The sequence below is a fragment of the Sus scrofa genome, chromosome 3 (assembly GCF_000003025.6).
Source record: "Sus scrofa isolate TJ Tabasco breed Duroc chromosome 3, Sscrofa11.1, whole genome shotgun sequence".
NCBI lineage: Eukaryota > Metazoa > Chordata > Mammalia > Artiodactyla > Suidae > Sus > Sus scrofa.
In genome coordinates, this window is record NC_010445.4 from 46,181,061 (window position 1) to 46,198,813 (window position 17,753).

Genomic DNA, 17,753 nt, shown 5'->3' on the forward strand with positions numbered 1-17,753 from the left:
CCAGTCCCCTCTCTCTCCTATGGAGTGGCCCAAGGAAATTCTAAAAACTCTTACCCACATTCCCGGTTGGAACAGAACACCGAGTACACTGTGCAGAGTGCATCTGACAAGTTGCACAAAGAGTGAGAAGAAATGTCTGCCCCTGTTTTCTTTTGGCTTAAGGACTTTCTAACTGAGCACAGACCCCTTTGTTTTGTAGGAGAAAGAGGGGGTCCCCCAGGCTGGTGCTTGGTGAGCTTCCAGCGAGGCTGAAGCCGTGTGACCTCCCCTGTAGCTGGGAAGGGTGGGCTGCCGGCCTCTCTGAGATGCAGTGGCTGGGCACATGCAGCTGTCATCGGAACTGCCCTCTGATGCTGCCTCTGGAGATGCAGCCTAAGCCAAGGGTTCCTCAGAAAGGAAGCTGAGTATGATGGTGTTCTCATGCTGGGGAAATTAAATTGAAAAACAAAATCAAAAAACATCCCATGAAAGTATTGAACAAGAAGGCACTTTATAAGGTATTTCAAATATTTATTATCTCCCACTGCAGATATCTGCAAATATTTGATGGGCAAGTTGTATTCTCAATGACAGGTAGAACATCCTTGAAGATATATTATACCCATGGAGAGGCAGACATATTGCAAGAAGGATACACAGAAAAGCCTGTGTAAAATTCCTGTAGAGAGTAATCCAAACTTGGTCCAAGGGTCAGCAGGGGAATCCTCGTTTCATGGTCTCTCAGATCACATTCCCCATTTCCCACTCCACCCCTCCCTTTCATTAGGCAATGACTCTAGAAAGCTCACTGGAGGTGAAGAATGTCAAGCCCCCTATCCTGACACAAAGGTGTGTGGAGCGTCATCATGACACCCACAAAGAAACAGAGTGTTGGTTTCTTTCTTTTTTTCTTTTTCCACCATCGAGAGCATTTCTCAGTTCCAAAGTGTTAGCTGAAAGGCGGGCCGATAAGTTACCATTGTATGTGTTTTCAGGAGTGTTCTCTGTTGCTTTAGAAAGACTTCCATCTGATTAAAGAAAACACTGCGTGGATCAGGTACAGCAGAGTGACAATGAACAAAGACCCCTAAAACCAAGATAAATGACCATTAATGGGTGCACATGGCCAGAGGGAAAGGCATGGGCCATCCACACTGGCCTGGCTACTCATATGGCACTTGGGGTTGATGGCCTTGAAGCATTTGTACCACTGCTTCCCATCATTCCCTGTCCTTCAGAGCCCAGGTGTGGCTCCAAATGCTCTCAGCAGACTCCAGGTGACCTAATGGTTCACTGGACTTGGTGTGCATCTGCCATCCCATGTCATGATGTTGGTGTCACCCAGCTGGAAATGAGGGCCCTCGGAGACCCCTTAAGTGATCTTACAGGCCAGGATCCACTGCTCTTCATGGAAAGCGTTGTTCCAGCCCACACATGAGACCAGAGTCCACCAGTTGTGATCCCAGCAGCAATGGCTAACAGAGTACGACACATGCCCTGCCTGGGCATCCTCAGACCCTGCCCAGAATTTTATTCTAAGATTCTGAATCTCACAAGCACGGGCCAGGAGCCAGGCCAAGGAATTGAGGCTCTGGGATGGAGAGGAGGTGTTTTGAGCTTTTGCCAAAAGGAGGGACCTTAAGAAAGCTGCTGGGAACAGAGGTGGGGAAAGGTGGCAGATGGTCACTTTGTGCCCTGTGTGGGCACTGTTCTGCTGTGTTTACCTGAGCACCATCTATCCTATCACCCTGCTCTGGGTGGTTTGCCCCCAAGGCTTACCTGCAAATACCTGCACCTGGCTTGTGGACCTTGGGTGTGGGGTCAAGAGTTTCCAGCTTCTGGGGTTGGGATGGGGGTATGTGTGGGTTTTCTAGTGAGGGGGCCATGAAAGTCATTTGAAGGTGACAGAGGAGGCAGATGACCCTTGTCCCAAGGGAAGGAGAGCAGCCAAGTGCTGCCTGGCCGTGCTTCTGTTTAGAAACCAGCTGTCTTGGGAGATGAGCCAGCATAGAGATGGTCCCACACTGCGGGACATTGGAGAGGGTGCCAGGGACCAGGAGGTGGTCATGCTTATGGAACTGGGGAGGGGCTGGGAGCTGAAGTGGGGTGTGTGGCTTCCCCTGGGGAGGGACTGGGCCCCTGGGGAGCAGCAGACAGCCTTTGAGGGGCTTTCCCACAGACCCTTCCCCCTGGGAGCAGGAAGGGCACCTCTCCACACCTTTTCCCAGGGCCCAGCAGCACCCACCCTGTGGGTTTCTCTCTGCCTCTCCCTTTTCCCTAAAGGGGGCAGGTGGCACAGCTTTGGCACGTGGTGCTGGCATCTACTGTCCTGTCATCAGTTTGACCTTAGGACTTGCATAACTCATAGGTAGATTCCTAGATAGCTGAGGAGTGCTGTTTCTGAAAGCTTGTCTTAGATTTCAAATGATGTTAATGGTTAGAAATACATCTGATATGGTGGGTTAGCACTACGGGGAAAGTCCACACATGCCAGACTCTGGAAAAGCATTCTATGAGCAATGCCTTCTCTCATTGGCTCTCATGCTGTTCCATTCCATCAACAGAAGCTTGGAGGTCATGACCTCACAGCCCACCGAGTGGTCTGGCCCTGCAGGTCAAGGATGTTTCTTTTACGGCTCAGAAACCTGCATGCCATGTGCCCCCCAGACACTCACGGTCGCACCTCTATCTGTTCTGCTGATGTGGTAAAGGAGGTCCCGGCCCCTCTTCCACCCATTGCTCACATTGAAGCCTGGTAAGAAGTGGTTCATTGGCTTTCTCATCCTCTGAGGATGCAGTGGGAATTACCATCCCATTTTATAGATGAGCAAGCTGAGGCTCAGAGGGCACAGGGACTTGTAGGAGGAGTGGGTGAGTGTGAATACCTCTGTCAAGAGACAAAGGCCTGATCCCAGCAGCAGACATCACAGCTGGGGTGTGGACACACTAGACCTAGAAGGGCCTCCCCCCAACAGGGCCTCCCCACAGCCCCAGAGTGAGGGCCTGGGAGATGCTGGTCCTTCGACTTCCCACCCCAGGCCTCACCCCTTCCTGGCCCTGACAGTGTGCTTCCCTGGAAGACACCGAGGGAGAGCCAGGACTCTCTGCCAAGTGGCCAGACTCTCTCAAACTGGTGTTAAGGGTGTGGGTGTCAGAGCACTTGGCCTGGACCCCAGATCCCATCAGGTCTTGGTGACCTGGGGGTGGGTTATGCATGCTCTCGGGGTCCTGGTTCTCCATCTGTGAAATGGGTATAGCACTCCATCCTGGGGCTGCTGCGAGGGGCAATGATTTTCCCCATGAACTCAGACAGTGCCAGGCCCCCAAGGTCCCGTCTCCTCCCATATCTGTCTTTGCAAAGTCCGCCCAGTATGGGACCCCTGGCCAGCCCGGGCCTGGGCTGTGCAGCACTGACCCACAGTTAAGGGTGCCCAGGGCACGTCATTTCCCTTCTCTGGGGCTCTGTTTCTTCAGAAATGAGAGGAGTGTTTACTTTATTCAAAATTATGTGAACTAAAAGCCATCAGGGAAGGCCCTAGTAGCCTTCCACTCAGACCCTCCATCAGTGGGCAGTGGGAGCTGTGCACATGGCACGTTGCCCTGGGGACTCACAGCAGAGATGTTTTGAATGTGTTGTTTGTCCTCGTTTCTCTCATCTGGCCAGATGGTGAGGAAAGCTTCGAAGATAGAGGCGCTTAAGTAAAACAGGAAGGCGATACAGTGGTAGGCTGCGTCCTGCAGGGTCAGAAGGGGCCATGGAGAGATGGGGAGTTGTGAGCAGATGTGGTGTCCTCAGGGCCCATGACACCGACTCCCAGTCCCTGCCCATCAGGGACCAGGTCCCTGCATCACCCTGTTACCTCTTCACCCCCTCCTCACAGAGGTGGATTCACCAGGGCTGCCCAAGCTGAGTTTACGGCACTGATTTGGGGGCCAGAGTAAGGACTTTGCTGGAGGAGGAGCATTACCTCCCCTTGAGGTGGAATCTTGTTGTGGGTGGAGGAAGGGGAGAGGGGGCTCTTGGGATTGGCAGGAATGGGTTCTGGACCTGAGATGTGTCATCTATGGTCACGATCCCTAGTTCAGATGTGGCCTCTGTGACCAGTGCAGGCTCAGGGTATTTCGGTTGTTTTGTCTTGTTTTTTTTTTTTTTTTTTTTGAGCTGGGGAGCCGTCTACTGGGGCTCCAGGTATATTTAAAGGCAAAAAAGTACTAAGATGGGGCCTTGAGTAGTTGTGATTTGGAGGTGGTCTGAAAAGCCTCGTTTGAAGGCCTTTTGAGAGTAAGAGTCCTGGACAACAGCCACACCCCCTTCCACAAGAGGTTTGGGCTGGTGACCCCTTTGTAAGTTTACTTTCTTTATGGGCCTCAAGACAGAAGGGAGATCACAGGCCATCCCTCTCCACCAGCCAGGTCCCTCTTGGTGACCCTGCTTCAGAAGGCCATGACTGAGAGCTGGGCAGTGAGCACGGCCTCATGCTGGGCAGCCAGGGCCAGCCCGCAGGCCCCTGGAGATGGAAGCCAGCTCTCCTGGGTGGTGGGAGATGCCAGCGGGCCCCTGACAGGGGGAGGAGGTACAGGGAGGGTTGCCGGGCTGCTGGTTTCCGTGAAAGAGAAACACACAGGAGAAAGCCGAACAGCAAGTCCACAAAGAATCAGGCAGCAACAGTCAAGCTCTGCCTTCACCTCCATCTGACGTGCTGCTGCAGGAGCCCCGGGCCACCGTGGACAGCTCAGAGCTGAAGGCCTGGCCAGCTCCGCCTTGGAATGTGGGTGGGAGATGTCCACGGGGCACCTCACCCAGCACTGGAAAAGCCATCGTGCCAGGGGAGAGGATCCAGTACACCTGCCCTCCTTGAACATCTGGGGCTGAGACTCACCAGGTTGATCCAGAAAGTCCCAGTCTTGTGGGCACCAGCTACATACAGGAAGAGCAGGAGAGTGGTGGCTATGAAGCAGAACACGGACACGAACATGACCCAGCCCTGAACCTGGGGGTTGGGCACTTGGGACCAGGTGATCAGGATCCACACCAGGCCTCCAAAGATCTGCAGAGGGAGGGGGAGAGAAGGGGCGTCAGAGCAGGAGAGCCTGGGCCCAGGATGACCAGACCAGAGGTAAGACTGGGGAAGCAGAGGCAGAAAAACCGAGGGTACACAGAGACCAGCAGGGGGATGTTTTCTTGACTAAAAATTACACTTACCTACTCCTCAAGGCTCTAGACTGGATCTCTAATCTCAGTCTTTCCAATCTTCTGCTTCCTGCCTTTATTCACTTTTTAAATTCAAGTTTAATTTTGGATTTAACAAACCCTTATATTACATTTATATGCCATGCACTCTTCCTAAGTACTTTACAAATATTAACTCAGTTAACCCTCACAATATCCCTACGAGTATGGTGCTGACCCATTTGTGAGATGGGGAAACTGAGGCACCTGTAAGTTAGAAAGTTGTCATCCCAGTTTATCATTAGAAGGGCTAATTGCCATCCAGTTTATCATTAGAAGGGCTAAACTGCCATCCAGTTTATCATTATAGGGCTAATTCTGAGGTGATATCCTTTCCCGTATTTTTGACATAAAAACATCCTTTCTTTTATAAAAGGGTAGTGACCAGCTGATTCTTTTGGTCTTTATTTGGTGAAACAAATTAGCCACATTATGTCATTGGCTATTAGAAAAAAAATTGACATCATATACTGAAATCCAGGGAGTTCTCAGACTACTGGATGCCAGATTGGGGTGGGGAGGGCCCAGGTCATCCTGGTCTCTGATGGCCTAGGATGGGAATGAGAGAAGCCCTCCTCCTGCTTCAGTATGCAGAAGACACCCCACTTGGGGTCCCTAAGGTCAGGTAGCCCCACATTTTCAAAGAGGAATGCAGGGACAGATGGAGGGATCACAACCTCAGTGCCACAGTCCAGCTCCCCCTGTGGACAAGGCACAACCAAGCTGGGACTTTGGGTGCTTATCTTCCCTTCTCCTGTCCCTCCATCCCAGTGAGATCCCCTCAGCCTCATCCATCATCCCTGCCCAGAGAAGGAGTGGGCTGGGCCACGGTGGAGACAGCTTTGCTGTCAGAGGGTGCAGGGTTTGGCATCAGGCTCCTGAGGGTCGGGGGCTGAGGACAGGCTGCCCTCCAGGCCCCGTGTCCCCTGTGGTGTGAATGCACGTGGTCCATTGACCCCGCCTCCCTGCCCCTGCTGCCCACTTGCTTGGTAAGAGCCAGCACTTCCTTACCAGGCTTCTTTGAGCATGTTGGCTGAGAAGCATGAGGGGCCAGTCACATCTGGGTAGAACAGTCAGTGTGCTGAAGGATCCAGAGTTACCCAACCAGGTTGGGCCTGATGTTTCAGATGTGGGCATCTCTGAGCAGGAAACTCTATAGATGCCTGAGAGCCAGTGGGACATACTTTTCAACTTGTAATAAGTGGTGCAAAATCAATTAAATAATCCTCAGACTGCCCGAGAGTGAGATGTGTATGTAGATTCTTCAGTTCTTACCTTTAAAAACCGATAGCTGGGCCTTTACCATAAGGGATGGTGACGAAGGGCATGGTTGTGTCAATGGCTGAGCTGGACTTGGATTTAGGAGACAGGAGAGTGAGGTCCCCCTGGCTCACAGCTAACTCCTGGGTATGAGATACAGGCAAGTCCTGTCCAGCTGTGTGTTGTTGTGTGAGTTAGTTAACCGGCCCTCAGGGTCTCCTGTTAGATGTGTTTGGCAAAATGAGTGAGTGATAGACCAAACCCCAAAGGAACAGCTTGCATTGCATGTCTTGTGTCCCGTGTGGGCCCTGCAGATGGGAGGTGCTTGTATGTGGCTGGTGGACATGGCACTGAGGGACACTGAATGCCATACCAGGAAATTGATTCTCTCTCCCACTTTCTTTGGTGTTTTCTGACAAAGGCAAAGAGAAGGGCTCAGGTGGAAACAGGTGGCTGCAGCCGCGCTAGAGCACAGGTTCCAAGAACAGATGGGCAGAGGGGACCTGGGGAATGGCATTGATTTTTTTTTTTTTTGTATAAAAAAACCCATGAGGTAAATTAATGCACGGGTGGTACCTGGAAATGGCACATGTCTGAGAAGGTGGCTCTCAGATCTGGGAATGCAAACTCTGCTTCCTTTCCCCCTGTGGCTTGGTCAGGAATCAGAGGCAGGGACAGTGAGGTGAAGTCACCACATGGAATGCTGGTGTGCACTAGCCAAATGTGGCCACAGCTTTGGTCACAGGTGCAGAGGGAAGCTTCAAGGTTAATCCAGACTCTCAACTTGAGTTGGGTATGAGCGTTTATCAGCCTGGTGGGACTGTCTTCCAGCTCCCTAAAAATGCATCCTCTCTTCCTCTCCCTTTCTCTCGCATACTCTCTGTCTCTTTGTCTCTCTCACACACAAAGACACTCTTAGGTGGAATCCTGGAGTCTGTCCAGAGCTGTCCACAGGAGCAAAGCCCAACCCCAGACCCTGCCCACTGGCAGACCTCAGGACCCCACCCCAGCTCAGTGTACCACATTGCAAAGGTCCTTTAAAAATATATTGACTTAACATTCCCATTGTGGCACAGCAGAAATGAATATGACTAGTATCCATAAGGATGTGGGTTTGATCCCTGGCCTTGCTCAGTGGGTTAAGGATCTTGGCGTTCCCATTGTGGCTCAGCAGTTACTGAACCCAACTAAGATCCCTGAGGATGTGGGTTTGATCCCTGGCCTCGCGCAGTGGGTTAAGGGTTCAGCCTTGCCATGAGCTATGGTGTAGGTCACAGGTGCGGCTCAGATCCCACATTGCTGTGGCTGTGGTGTAGGCCAGTAACTGTAGCTCCTATTCAACCCCTAGTTCCATATGCCGCAGTGCAGCCCTGAAAAGAAAAAGAAAATTTGACTTTTTTCGGGGGTGATTTATCTGTAATAGTAAGTTTCATAGTAAGGCGATGGGGAAAGATTCTCTTTTATATCTCTTCAATGAGATGTAACTCATGTTATACAACTCAGCCATTTACAGTGTACAGTTTGATGGTTTTTAGCATAGTCGCAGTTATGTGCCTCTCTCATCCCCAAAGGCAACTGGAGAACGTTTCCATCACCTCCCAAGAAACCCTGTGCCCCACAGCCATGGCAGCCTCCACCCCTTCCATACAAAGCCTCCACTTTCCAGCTGTGCAGGTTTCCCTGCTCTGCACTTCCCCAGGCATTGGCTCATGTGACAGGGGGACTTGTGACTGGCTGCTTCCATTTAGCATGATGTCTTTCACAGTGAGACGTTCTCTCTCAAGGGGACTTTCACAGAATTATCTCCACCATGACATGGCACCGCACTGGCCCATTCCCACCCCTCACTGGGGAGGATGCTGAGGGAATGGTCTCTTTCCTCTGGAGCCTCCAAACTGGGAAGAGCTGAGGAGCCACTAGTTCAAGGGAAGCTCTCGGAGCAAAGAGGCCACCAGAACCATGTGCCCCAGGAATAGATGTGAAACTAACCTTCCTGAGAGGAAATGTCCTCGGCACAGATGAAGTGATAAAAAGTTGAGGGTTTGCTCCCAGGAGATGAGCAGGGGTGCTCCCGTCTGCCCACACAGCCTGCAGGTGCCCAGGGGAGATATGCCAGGTGGCGGCTGCAGGAAGGAGCCGCAAGGGACCATCTGGGAGGGGTGCCGACGTGGGTGCAGAAGGATCATCCCTGAGAGGGCAGGAGGGGTAAGATAAAAGGCCAGGCTGAGCTCAGGAGGGTTCTTCTCTCAGCTAGATGTCTGTGAGCAGTGCCCCAGAAACAGATACTGCATTTTCCTGTGAGCGTGTGAGTGTGTGTGTGTGTGTGTGTGTGTGTGTGTGTGTGTGTGCAGAGGCCGGTTAAGGATGAGCTTCTGCAGAGAAGGGATTAGGTACAGGACAGGAGGACATGAGTACCAGGTGGCAGGAGAATGCAGGGAAGGAGATCAGAGGGGAAGGACCCAGTCCCCCAGACACTGAGGCCTCCCGAGACCCAAGAACAGGGCCCTGAGAGGGAGGCTGGGGACTCTTCCTGTTCTGAATAGCAGGGAGAGCAGGAAGCAGACACTGGGTCTTGGCTGAGCCCATCACCCTTGTGTGGCAGAATGGGCTTCCACCAGGTCAAAGGAAAGCCTTCCCTCTCTTGCTCACTTACTCATGCCATCATTCATTCATTCATTCACTCATGCATTTAACAGAGCCACTGAGAGGGACCCACGGCACTGAGGGTGGGTAGGTCCAGGGAGATAAACTCTAATCAAAGACACACTAGTCAGTGGAGCTCCTGTCCCCTCTCCTCCAGTCTTGCTGCTGAGCCCCACCCAAGCTCCACCAGGGGCAGAGTCAGGTCCTGGGGAGTGTACTGGGGCCACAGTGAGGGTGGCCAGACATTTGCATGGGGTCCCCTCCTGTGACCCCATGGAGGTGTCTGGGGGGCAGGTCAGAGATTCTCTGTGTGGGGACCCCCTCTCCCTCTGTTCCTGAGAGTCTGACCTCTGAGGTGTCTCCTGCTCAAGCTCTGGGGGTGGTGCTGAGGCTTCCTGACTCAGTTTACCTACACCAGCTGCTCTGCCCTCCTGGCCCTTCACCTGCAGGCTCCTTCCTTCTGGGGACCCATCCTGACCTCATCCCTCCACAGCACCAGCCATGGGCATGAGGAGGATCCCCGATCACTATCTCCCCCATCCCCAGGCAGAGGACAGTCATCATTTCCTTAATGAATGAAAACTCCCCTGTGATCCACAACGTCAGAGGCTTGTAGACTGCCTTGCTCTCATTTGGATGGAGCTTTTTTCTTCCCTGTACCCACTGGCTTTACCCAGCAGGAAAATGAGAAACAAGGAGGTTCCATGCAAAATACGAGTAAGCCAGCTCTCAGAGACAAAGTCCTTGGACATTTAGACCAGATAGGAGTGGCTTCCATCCAGGCAAAGCAAGAGGTATTGATGGGTGGCACCAGGTAGGTTAGTAGCGAGGACGCTCACAACACTGTGCCTGCAGCAGTGCGCAGAATCATCCTCAAGGGCTCCGGCTGCTCTTGAGGGCCCTGGGTTCTCTTAGGGGAATTGGTGTGATTGTCGGTTTTAGCCTCTATCTGCCCTTGGGGTCAAGGACTCCCTTGTGATTCATAACCATTAGCAGGTGCAGACAGATGCTAGCCCTTTCTTATAGATGCTGAGGACTAGTTTCAGAGAGGTAGGTCTGTGCCAGGGATGTGGGCAGACTCCTGGACCAGGCAGAGATAGACCCCAGGACACGCCTGCAGTACAGGAAAGGATGCTCTGTGTGGGTTTCTAGGTAAGTTGGGCTTGAAGGACTTAACCCCCTCCCCATGTCACCAGCACCAATGGAGCCTCATGATGGAGACCACTGAGGTCTGTGGGGTTGGTTCTGGGAAGAGTCCTAAGACGCAAACGCTGGCTGGTTCCCTTCCTGCCAGGCCCTCATCCAGCAGTGTAATGGCACCTAATAGTTACTGAGCAGTAGCTATGTGCACTGCTTTGTTTTAAAAGCTTTGTGCATATCACACTTACTTATTCTTCATGGCAATCCCTGAGGTGGGTGCTTGCATATCCAACAGCCCTCATCCATCCTGCTTATCACCAGGCAGCTGCAAGGCACAACGGAGGCTGGGGGAGATGGTGGCAAGATTCCGTGCCAGCAGTTGCCCTCGCCCCAAGCCAGTGCCCTGCCAGATAGTGATAAACTGAGATGGTGACAGATCATTTTTGACAGGCTTAATCCACACCCAGTAGTTGTCGTTCCCAAGTCTTCTGGCAGATACAGTCATTTTCAGTGCACTCAGAATCCACCAAGCCTTTCCCAGGGATCCTGGCACCAAGCTGGCAGGTTTGCAGATAGGGCCCCCACCTCAGGAAGCCCCCCACCCCCAAGGAGGAAGGCAGGATTGGCAGCCACCCATCAGGCTGACCAGGGAAGCTCCTAGCAGAGAACATGCTGACCCCCACCCTCCATCCCCCCTCCATGGTGAGAAGAGCCTGTAGGAAGGCCTTGTTGAGGGTGACATCTGCGCCATACTTGACCCCAAAGACAAGTCAAGTGTGCCCTCGACAGCCCCGCCACTCCCCAATCTCACTTACTCCCCTGCCCAAGAAGGGCACCTGAGGCCAAGGGTGGTGTCGAAGGGGCTTATTGCCCCTGCTCCCTCCACAGTTGCCCCCTTAATGGATTGGTCAGTTGATCTCAGGCAGGTGTTTGAGTTATGAATAAATTAATAATAATGACACCTAATGGTTACTGAGCAGTAACTATGTGCATTGCTTTGTTTTAAAAGCTTCACGCATATTACACTTACTTATTCTTCACAGCAATCCCTGAGGTGGGTGCTATCCTATCCCCATTTCACTGATGCAAAAACTGAGGCAGAGTTGGCTGCTTACGTCCCCACAGCTGCTGGGTGCCAGTGCTGACAGGCTGGTTGTGGAGCCCAGTCAGGACCTTGGTGTGTGGCAGTTACTCAAGGTGACCCACAAGCAGTTCACCGTGATAGCTTCCCCAAGTTTAGGCTTGGCTTTGGAGATGGCCATGGAGAAGTGTCACATCGGTGGAGAGGAGACTGGCCCACTAGCCTTGCTCTTGCTTCCAGCCTCCCTGGGGCTCTGGGTCTGGAGAACTAGGGGAGGTTCCCTCCGCCATTCCTCCATTGGCTTCACAGGCTCTGCTCTGTGGCCTCACTGCCTGTGACAGTGGCATGGCCTGTGTGGCTCAGAGAGGCAGGGTCACACCACCTGGTTGGGTCACCCTTTCTCTTCCTGTGAGGACCCTGCAGCCTTCAGAGGTCAGGAGCTCAGGGGTAGGGGTGCAGGGGTAGGCCACCATGGCCCACCTTGAGCCAGCACCCTTCCCTACTCCTGGGCAGTTTCCTTGTCTTGGAAGCTGAGTGGCGCTCCACCCTGTTGGCTCCGGAGGCTGAACGTTTGACATCTGCTCCTCCCAGGCTATTGGGAGGTCAGGCATGAAAATATGGACTGTGAGTAATCAACAACTCGCTGGACCACAGATTTTAAAAATAACCAAGCCTTTCACACCCATTGGACTAGCAGAACATTACAGAGTCTGACTCTACCAAGTGTGGCAAGATGAGGAACAATGGGGACTTTCATATGCTGCTGGTGGGGTCAGGGAGGTTTAGCTTGAAGCTTATGCAACATGGGGATCTGCTCTATGCAAGAATGCAAAATGTGGTAGAGTATTGGACTGGCCCTGAATAAGCAGGGGTCCTGAATTTAATTAAGCTTCATCAGCTTCCCAGCAACTCCGCCCTGGCTGTGTAAGTTGGAATAACCCTTTTGGACGGCAACGGGCTAACATCTGGGAAAATGCATTCCCTGTGACCCAGCAAGTCAAACCTCTGTGTGTTCCCACAAGAAATTCCCATGATATAAGTAAAGAGGCAAATAAAGAGGGTTCTTTGTCAATGCTGTCTGCAATGTCAAAGTGCAGCATATTGAAATTTACCCAAGCGTCCATCAAAGGAAGATGGCTTAAGAGCGTTAGGGTGTATAAACCTCAGAACAAGGCTGCATGAAAATCATGTTGCAGAAGGATGTGTACAGGGTGATACTACCTTCAGAACATGAAAAAAAAAAAAAAAAAAAAGAAAGAAAGAAAGAAAAAAAACCCCACATAAAACCACACCATGTGTAGTCATGGGATAGTTAGGTGTGCAGTAAAGGGCTAACCTTGAGCACTCATTTAGCCCAGGGGTGGTCCTGAGGCTGGAGGGAGGAGAGTAAGATAGCAGAATATCCAGGGGGCTTAGATGTCATCTGAAAGGCTCTAAATCCTTAATCCTCAAAGGAAATAAGGCAAAACATGAAGATTTGACAAAATTAAGTGGTAGTTATGTGAGTACCTGCTAAAGTATTATATATAATTTTCTGTTGTATTTGAGATAGTTTTAAAAAGTTGAAGTGTAGCTAGCACAACAGGAAATTAACCATTTCAAACTGTCCAGTTCAATGGCATTTAATACAGTCGCGATGTACAACCACCACCTTATGTAACTTGAAAACATTCGAGCCAGCCCAAAAGGAAACCCCATACCCATGAAACTCCGCCACATCTCGCTGTCCTCTCAGACCGTGGTAAGCCAAGAATTTGTATTCTGTCTTGATAGATTTACCTAATCTGGACATTTCACATAAGTGGAATCATATACTATGGGACCTTGTGTCTTGCTGCTTTTTCCTTTTTTTCCCTGTCTTTTTAGGGCCACACCTGGGGCATATGGAGGTTCCCAGTCTAGGGGTCAAGTCAGAGCTACAGCTGCCAGCCTATGTCACAGCCACAGCAATGTGGGATCCGAGTCGCACGTGTGACCTACACCCAGCTCGGCACAGTGGCAACACTGGATCTTTAAACCCATTGAGTGAGGCCAGGGATTGAACCCTGCATCCTCATGGCTCCTAGTTGGGTTTGGTAACCCCTGAACTGCGAAGGGAACTCCTGAGAAAAAATAACTTAAGAGAGTTGGAAGAGAAATATTTGGGGCAAGGGAGAATTATTTCAGTCTAGAAGCGCCTACCATTTGCAGGTCACAAGACCACCCTCGAGGAGTATATTTCCACTAATCTGTAGTCCCGAGATTTCTTGCACTGTCTCTACTTTCCCTTGGCAGTGTGGGGGGGATCCTCTCCACAAGTGAAAGATCATCCCACCTGGCTGGGCTGTTCCTATCCTCCAGGGCATGCCTTCTCCTAAGCTGTGACACCAAGAGGAGGCAGAGGGCACTGAGAAGTTGTCCTTTCTGTGAAGCCAGGATAGGACAGCCTCCCGACCCCAACCCATCCCCACCCCCCCAACACACACACCTGCAACCACACAGCTGCAAAAGCACAGCAAGCCACTCACAGGGCAACTGAAAAGACAGACACTGGCAGGTCCTAATGTTGCTTAAAATCCTTTCGGCCCCCATTACACTTCACTTTTAACCCTCTTCTCTTTGGGTCACGAAACTCTGTAAACACAGTAACCTCTGAGGAACCACCCCATTACTGATACCAGGTCATAGGTTCAGAATCCTGCCTTGGGAGAGCAGAAGCTAAGTGGTGAATGGAAGCACCAAGATGAGCCATTTGGAGAAGGAATAGTCCAGTTGAAGCAAGCCCCTTCCACTCTGCACCTGGGTGTCCCCACCTGTAAATGGCATAGCTGAGCTTAGTGGCATTCAGGCTTTCTCCTGGATGGCACTTCCTTGATATGGTGCCACCAGGCAACCTTGACTCCCTCTGCTCTTTTCCCCAAACCCTCCGTAGCTGACAGAACCCGCCCCCCCCCCCGCCCCTTGCTGTTCACACCCGCCCCTGCCAATCAGGAGAGAAGAAGCTGGGGTCCCATTTTCCAACAGTTGGGTTTGCACATTTTCTTTTGCAGCCGACTCTCCAGGCAGCCATTCCGCTGTGCGCCTGTAGGGAAAGGAGTCTCTGGCTCAGGGCACCGCACCCACGGAAGAAACACATCTGCCCCGTCTCAGCGGAGGGCCTAGGGCCCCGCGAAGTTGAGGCGGAGGCGGCCTGAGGCCTATGACAGGGAGCGCTTTCTGCAGCCTGCGAGGGGGGTCTGTGAGGCTCCGGTGTAAGGAGGGACCAGCTGCAGGCGCAGCGGTCTCTGGGCTCACCGCCCAAGGTCAGCCAGGGAAGGTGAGGGCTCGCCCAGGTCCGGCTCCCTTCCCCCACCCCTCACGCAGGGAGGCAGCATGACCGTGGCCTCTTGTGTTATTTCCAGATCAAAGTTGTTGCAAGTTTGTTGACTCGCCAGAAACGTTCAAGAGAAAGAGAGCGAATAATCTGGATTCAGCTCCTCCTATGACCCCAACTCTATCTCCACACCTCGCTTGGTAATCCTCAGGTTTCTTTTGCTGACTTTTAAAATTAAAAAAAAACAAAAAACAAAAAACAAAAACATCCTAACCGTGGAGGGAACTGGGCCCCTCCACGGGGACGTCGCTCTCCTATAAGGGCTTCCTTTGCGCGGCCCCTGGGAAACAGGTCCCCAGCGCAGCTTTGGAACCGTCGCGCGACAACCAGACCCGGCTTCCGACATCTGACCTGTGTGAAAATGTTTTTTTCATCCCAATCCTAGAGACAGTTTCCCTACTGCCGTTTGCTAGAAGAGCCCAAACGACTGGGACGTGGGCGCAAGGGGAGACAACTCCGCTACCTAATGCTCAGGGATCTGTGCCGCAGGCGGATGGGCTGGCGCGCTGTGCGGCGCCCGGGTGAGAGCCCACGGCTCGGCGCATCCCATCCCTCCCCTCCCGGGGGGGCTCGGGGCCCGCCAGCCACTCACAGATTCGAAGATGAAGAGCAGGTCCGGGAAGGTGGTGAAGACCGCGCAACCCCTGGGCAGCCAGCGCCCGCCCGAAGCTGCTCCGGCGCCCATGCAGCCGCACTGGCAAGGGCCTCGAAAGGGGACCTGCTGACTGATCGCTTGCTCAGGGAGCCCAGCGGCCGCGTGGCCCTGCGCGCGAGCGCGCGAGCGCGCGGGCTGAGAGCAGGGACTTGGAGGTCTTGCGAAGAGGAGCCTGGGCAGCGGCCGCTGGGCCCCCGCCCCCGCCCTAGATTGCCAGGCGCCTCCCTGAAGCACCCGGGGTAGGGTTTGGGGCTTTATCTTCCGTCCCAGGTCTGGGAACCATCTCACATCCAGAGCGGGACAAAACCACTCCCGTGAGGCATTCCTTTGCACTCTTAGCAGGTCATTGCCCTCCCTTAGGAATGATTGCCCCAAATAATTATGCTTCAAAACGCCCTCGTGATCTTGGCAATCCTCAGGCCAGCTTGGCTTAACAGAACTAAACTGTTCTTAAGTTGGGTCTCTTTCGTCTCTCCCCTGGGTAGTTAGTAACTGGCAACCTCTGGGTTCAGGCTCCAAAAGAGACTAGTTCCCGGACCTGCCTGCAACTGCAGGCTGGGAGTGTGCAAGGGCAGTGCTGAGACCAGCTCTGGCAGCCCACCCTCTCCTTGCACCCTCAGAACCAGCACCTGAATGCTGCACCCTGGGTCTGCATCCCTTGGTGTTGGAGCTGCAGGGCGATGGCTTAATGGCACCCATTGGAGGGCTGGGGAGAGGCAGCATGGCTGAGGGCTTACCGAGTGCCCAGCACCATCATAGGCTCATTTGCTGGCATGCCCTCACTAATTCCATGGAGCCTTTCTGGAAGGTGTCATCCCACCTTACAGGTTTGAAGTAGGGAGGCACCCACACACCCAGGCCACCTGGAGGGGAGCCGGGCCCTTTGACTCTAGAAGGCAGACTGTCTCCACTGCCTCCATGCCTCCTGCCTAAAATCCACACACTTGAAACCAGAGGTGGGGGGTGGTTGCTCACCAGAGAGCTGTGCCCTGGTGGGCCAAGGGGGCACCTGTGCCCTGCTGCCTCCAGGGACAGTGAGCCACTGCTTGTGACCTTTTTTGCTTGTTCCCAACCTCTTCTAGGTTCCCGTTTCCTGGGTTGGGGAGACTTGGCCCTTCACCACTGCCTGAGAAAGCCATCCCCAAGCATTGTCAGGGTGATGCAGGGACGGGGACACAGAGGGCGGGTATTTGAGTGGGGAAGACAGAGTCCCTGCTCCCTAGGTGAGTTCCATCCAAAAGGGACATCACACTCAGAGTCAGTGGACACCTGGGCTAGGCCTGCACTGGGTACTCCTCCCCAACCCTAGAGGCCAAACCGTAGAGGCCAGTCCTTCTACATCCAGGTTGGTGTGGGGACAGGCTCCCATTTCTGAGCAGCTCTTGGGTGCACTGAAGAGGTAACAGTACACATGATAGAGGCCCCTGCCCTCAGTCCCCCCATCAGTACCATTTCATAAAGTGCTAGGCCACTGGGATAGCACAGGAGCAGGGAAGACTTGATCCCTGCCTTTTTGGAGCTTGCTCAGGGGTGCTGGAGATGGAGGTCAATCTAACACCACATGACAAAGGTGTGATAGGGTTTGGTGCTGGAAGGAGGGTGCAGAAAGCCCCAAGGGCACCCACCAGCCCAGCCTGGCTCAGTCCAGGGAGCTGGTGGGAGGACGTGACCCATGAGTGAGTGAGCAGTGCTTCACTAGAGGCAGGAGGCAGCCTTCCCTCCACAGGAGCATGGTCCTGGAGGAAGGTCAGGCACTGCTGCCCACACTGCAGGGCTGCAGCATCAATAAGGAAATCCTCATGAGGACTCAGAGCCACTCCACTGGGGGAGGAGGGAGAACAGCCACAGGCATCCGGGACAGAAGGAAACAGGCACAGACAGTGGGGCCTGGGGCCAGAAGACAGACAGATGCTGACAGGGGAGTCTGAGGAGAGCCTTGCAGGAAGAGGGAGGCAGGGTGTGCCTGGAAGGGTCCTGGAGGCTGGAAAGGCTTTGATCGCTCTGGGGAGCAGGGTGGCTCCTGGGGCAGAGCTGGAAGGCCCAGGCCTGTCTGGGCTAAGGAGGAAACGGGCAAATTTTAGAACATAAAGCATAGCTTCAGCTCAATCATCCTCCCCTGTTCAGCCCTGAGAACAATCCGACCCAGTCTCTCTGCCCCAGCGAGGGTCGGGACCCTGCACCTGCGCAGGAGTGCTTTCCACCTGCCCAGTGAGTTGTACCTGGAATTGGCCCAAGTTGTCCAAAACATTAAGAAGCATCAGATGCACAGAGGGGGCAGGGCCAGTGGCTCCCCTGGATGCAGCCTCGCCCTCTCGGCAGGTTGGGGCTGCCAGGCTTCTCCTTGTTAGGCATTTCCCTTGCAGGTTTCACGTACCACACCTCCCAGATAGTATCTGCCATGCAGCGTGCTTCT

At 53.2% G+C, this 17,753-nt stretch overlaps 1 protein-coding gene across 2 annotated transcripts; it reads right to left on the reverse strand.

Annotated features, from left to right (window-relative positions):
- LOC100738720 (myelin and lymphocyte protein) lies at nucleotides 494-15,663 on the reverse strand. Of its 2 annotated transcripts, XM_021087087.1 has the most exons (4): nucleotides 15,278-15,657; nucleotides 4,860-5,027; nucleotides 3,592-3,714; nucleotides 494-1,066 (listed from the first exon to the last, which is right to left on the reverse strand). In XM_021087087.1, the coding sequence occupies exons 1-4, from the start codon at nucleotides 15,368-15,370 to the stop codon at nucleotides 992-994; spliced, it is 459 nt and encodes a 152-aa protein (XP_020942746.1). In that variant the 5' UTR covers nucleotides 15,371-15,657; the 3' UTR covers nucleotides 494-991. The 2 variants fall into 2 exon arrangements, with proteins under 2 accessions (XP_020942746.1, XP_013851287.2); XM_013995833.2 differs by lacking the exon at nucleotides 494-1,066 and having other exon boundaries at nucleotides 1,073-3,714; nucleotides 15,278-15,663.

Coding starts and splice junctions, on each gene's coding strand:
- LOC100738720 (XM_013995833.2), bottom strand. CDS start 15,370: ATGGGCGCCGGAGCAGCTTCGGGCGGGCGCTGGCTGCCCAGGGGTTGC. Junction 5,028..15,277: donor TGCTCTTCATCTTCGAATCT/GTGAGTGGCTGG, acceptor CTCCCTCTGCAG/ATCTTTGGAGGCCTGGTGTG. Junction 3,715..4,859: donor GGACTTTCTGGATCAACCTG/GTGAGTCTCAGC, acceptor CTGACCCTGCAG/GACGCAGCCTACCACTGTAT.